Below are 3,604 nucleotides of genomic sequence, written 5' to 3'. Positions count from 1 at the left end.
CAGTCTCAGAAATATTACATGCCACCTGACCAACAACTCCTTAATTGAGTCAAGTTGGTAAAACAAAAAGTTAATAAGCACAGTGCTCAAAACATCAATAACTTAGAAAATTTTAGATGAAAAGAGGTCTAGATCAAGGTATCACAGAGGTTGAAGTCTCAGAATCTCAAACAAATGACTAAGAACAAAGGCATCCATTACAGAGTGACATGACTCCAACAGCTAGGGTGTCCTTCATAGAAGAGGTAGAGGTGTCTGGGATTCATCATCTGACAGAGCCAAGGTCACGCCAGGACACGGGGAGAAGTTGGTCAGGTGCATCAAAGGAAAGAGCCACAAACGCTGCTCCAACCCTGATCTGGGATGTGCCAGCCTCCAGAAGTGTGAGAAAATACACTGGCGTGGGTGAAGCCATCCATGACGTGAGGTCTTGCGGAAGAAAGGCGAGTACAGTGAGGAAACTGACTCTAGAAAGAAGGCAGTCATATGATCCTAAGGGGCAAGTATTCTTGTCCTGATTTTTAAGTTCTTGACTTTGGCCCAAAAGAGGCGACAGTGTGGGTACCCACAGGACAACCTGCTCACAGAGGAATCTGCATTTAAAACTGCTGGAAGTAAGCAGCCACAGTGCCCGACATGGTATTGGGAAGAAAGGTCAATGAAGCGTGTCTCGTACCTCCAGACACAGGCTAAGGAAGTCAGTCATCAGATCAAGACCAGAACAGCAAGCAGAATTTCAGAGGCATGATTACAGAGGGAAAGCAACCCATGGGGAAATGGTCAGAGATCTCAGCCATCTTTGCTCCATCGGGCTGGCGGGCCTACCTCATGACCCAGGTCACACCAAGTTAACAGACCAGTCTCTTAATGCTCACATTTTCTTTCACCCTGATTCCCATACCTCCATAAGCAGGACTAGCAGTGTCTGCACTTGAAGGAAGTGAGTCATCAGACCAAGTCTGGAAGGGCAGGTTGAACTCCAAACGGATACTCACCACGGGGAAGGAACCAACTGGAAAATGGCCACAGATCTCAGCCGTTCCAGGATAGGGACACTGGGGAGAGACTTGAGCCCTGGCGACCCTGAAAACCTCTACAGAGGCCAGGGATCTGGACAGAAGGGTGGACCAGGAGGAGCAGGTGGAGGTCAGAGACGGCCTATTCCTTCCCAGCCTGGCTCTACCGGGGGATGTGTGCCACGGAATAGAGCTCAGGGAGGGTGATTCCTCATTGCAGTGATGGACCTTGCACAAAGGATGTGTAGAGGTGGCTTCTTCCCGAAGTGAACGTCTGTACCCACCCCCACCCACCCCCACCACAGCCACTCTACTTCTGGGTTGGATGTCTTGATCAGGATGGTAGGGGAAGGTTCGCCTGGGTGGGGAGTGGATTTGTATGGCTGGTGTTGGGGAATACGACGGAGAGAAGCAGGAGGGTGTTCAGAGGGGAAGGGAGTGGGAGGGGGTCTGATTGCAAGATGGAAGCCTCCCCCATAGGCCCGCCGACCTATTTTCATGTCTGTGCTTTGGGGGAGAGGATGGTCTGGGGCCACCCTGGAATGGCAAGAAAGTCTCCCAGAGTAGTGAACTCTCTGGGCTTTCTGGATTCGCCATCACCCTACAAGCCAGCCAGTCTGTTCTGAGCAGTAGTGGAGAGAGGATTTGGGCTGTTGGGCTGGCTCCTGGAAGGCTTTCAAAAGGCAGCTTTGAGAGACAGGTCTTCTGAGGACATGTCTACATTTCCATCGTGGCCCAAGATGAAGAGTTCAGAAACTCTGAGGCAGGAGGAACCCTGGGAGACTGCCGGCTACCCGCCGGCGCCTGCGGCCCAGGGAGGCACACCCCGGCCCTGCCCCTTGCCTGGGGTAGTGGGAGGAGACCAGACCCCCTGTGCGGGTGGAGTGGGGGTGGGTGGGTGGTACAGAGGAATCATCTGACTTCCGGATGGGTGTGGCTTCAGGCCGAGCCTTATATAAAGAGGCTGGGGCCAAGCACATTTCCGGCGGATCCTGCTGCTAAGGGGATTGCTTTTGAGGGTGTTTTTCTGCTTCGGACTCAGCAGCAGGAAGGGCCCAGGGCTCTAGCTTTCTGAGCTAGGGTCTTTGACCCAGCGCTGTGATGGACAAGGCCAGGGCGTGGCTACCGGACCTAGGTGTGTCGCGGGAGACACCAGGCGTGCCCCTGGGACAGGAACCCAGAGACCCAGGCCGAATCCTGCCGCGGGACCCAGCCCAGGAAGCCCGGGAAGCCTCTGACGAGGAAGGCGGTGAGCCTGCGCGTCAGGACTGCCCGCAGCCAAGGGCAGGTGAAGAGGCGGACTCCTCCTCACGTCCCCCTGTGGCCAAGAGACGGAAAGTGGACACCGAGGGCAAGAGAGGCATGCAACGGGAAGTGGATGAAGAGGAGGCCCAGAAGATGAGAACCCTTGTGGCTGCTATGAGCCAGGAGCAGCTGAACCGTTACCAAGTGTTTCGCCGCTCAGCCTTTCCCAAAGCCACCATCAAACGTCTGATCCAGGCCGTGGCCGGCACGCCGGTGTCCCAGAACGTGGTCATTGCCGTGTCCGGAATAGCCAAAGTGTTCGTCGGGGAGGTGGTGGAAGAGGCCCTAGACATGTGTGAGAAGTGGGGCGAGAAGCCCCCACTCCAACCCAAACATCTGAGGGAGGCTGTTCGCAGACTACGTGAAAAGGGGCAGATGCCCAGCACCAAGCCCAAGATCCTCTTCTAGGCTTGAGTCCGGAAGGGCCTCTTCCTGAGCAACCCGGCCCTCCGGCCGACCAGCCTCTTAACCCTCAGGCTTTCTTTCACTGTGTTCCCCATACTGCATCCCTGCCCCATCCCCGAGGCAGCTCCTGCATCCCGAGGACATTGCCACCAGGATGGGACTTCACCAGGATGGATCAACTGCCTCAAAGGGGAGAGAAGACATCCAGCACAACTCGAGCTGTTCCTTTGAAAAGACCAGTATCATGCAGAAGCGTCTCTCATCTGGAGGCATGCCGAGGAGAGACCCGAGACCCAAAGTTTAATTCTTTGAGACACGACCTGCCACAACTCACCCGTGAGAACAGACTTGCCTGTTTACCAGAGAAGCTGAATGCATACACTGTAACCATGCCTGACTGGGAATGGTGGGTTCCCAGCCCACCAGGCCCTGGTGGGTTCACTCAGGGAATTCTAGCAAAGCCATCCAGCTGGCATATGAGCACCTCTGTGATATGCCGTCCAGGAGCCGGAAGCCCAGGAAATTCTTTCAAACTCACTGCGGGTGGGAAGTCTTGGTGTTCCTCTGCGGAGGCAAGGCCTTCCCCGGGGACACCAGACGACAATCTCTCACACGGAGAGACGCCAATGTGCTTCAGTGCCCTTCAGCCAACCACGTCTGGCCGTGGGCAAGAGGAAGCCTAGTCTCTGGAAGTAATGGGATGTTTCCCAGGCGTCCGGGCTGGCATGGCCTTCAAAGGCCTGTGAATGGGATCCCCAAGCCATCCGCGGTCCCGAAAGGAAACCTCACAGAATTCTTCCGTGGGTGGGGGTGGGGGTGTGAGATCTCAGTCTTGGACCAAGTCCCCCACTCACCAATTCCTGATCACATTTGGGCAG

General features: G+C 55.4%; 1 protein-coding gene across 1 annotated transcript; it reads left to right on the top strand.

The window, feature by feature from the left end:
- Positions 1–2,036: 2,036 nt before the first annotated feature.
- Positions 2,037–2,989, top strand: LOC122683948 (transcription initiation factor TFIID subunit 11-like). Its single transcript, XM_043887916.1, has one exon. The coding sequence runs from the start codon at positions 2,118–2,120 to the stop codon at positions 2,727–2,729; it is 612 nt and encodes a 203-aa protein (XP_043743851.1). The 5' UTR covers positions 2,037–2,117; the 3' UTR covers positions 2,730–2,989.
- The last annotated feature ends 615 nt before the right edge of the window (positions 2,990–3,604 follow it).

The sequence above is a fragment of the Cervus elaphus genome, chromosome 25, assembly GCF_910594005.1.
Source record: "Cervus elaphus chromosome 25, mCerEla1.1, whole genome shotgun sequence".
Taxonomy (NCBI): domain Eukaryota; kingdom Metazoa; phylum Chordata; class Mammalia; order Artiodactyla; family Cervidae; genus Cervus; species Cervus elaphus.
The sequence above is the reverse complement of the archived record's forward strand: the minus strand, read 5'-3'. Positions and strand labels throughout refer to the sequence as shown.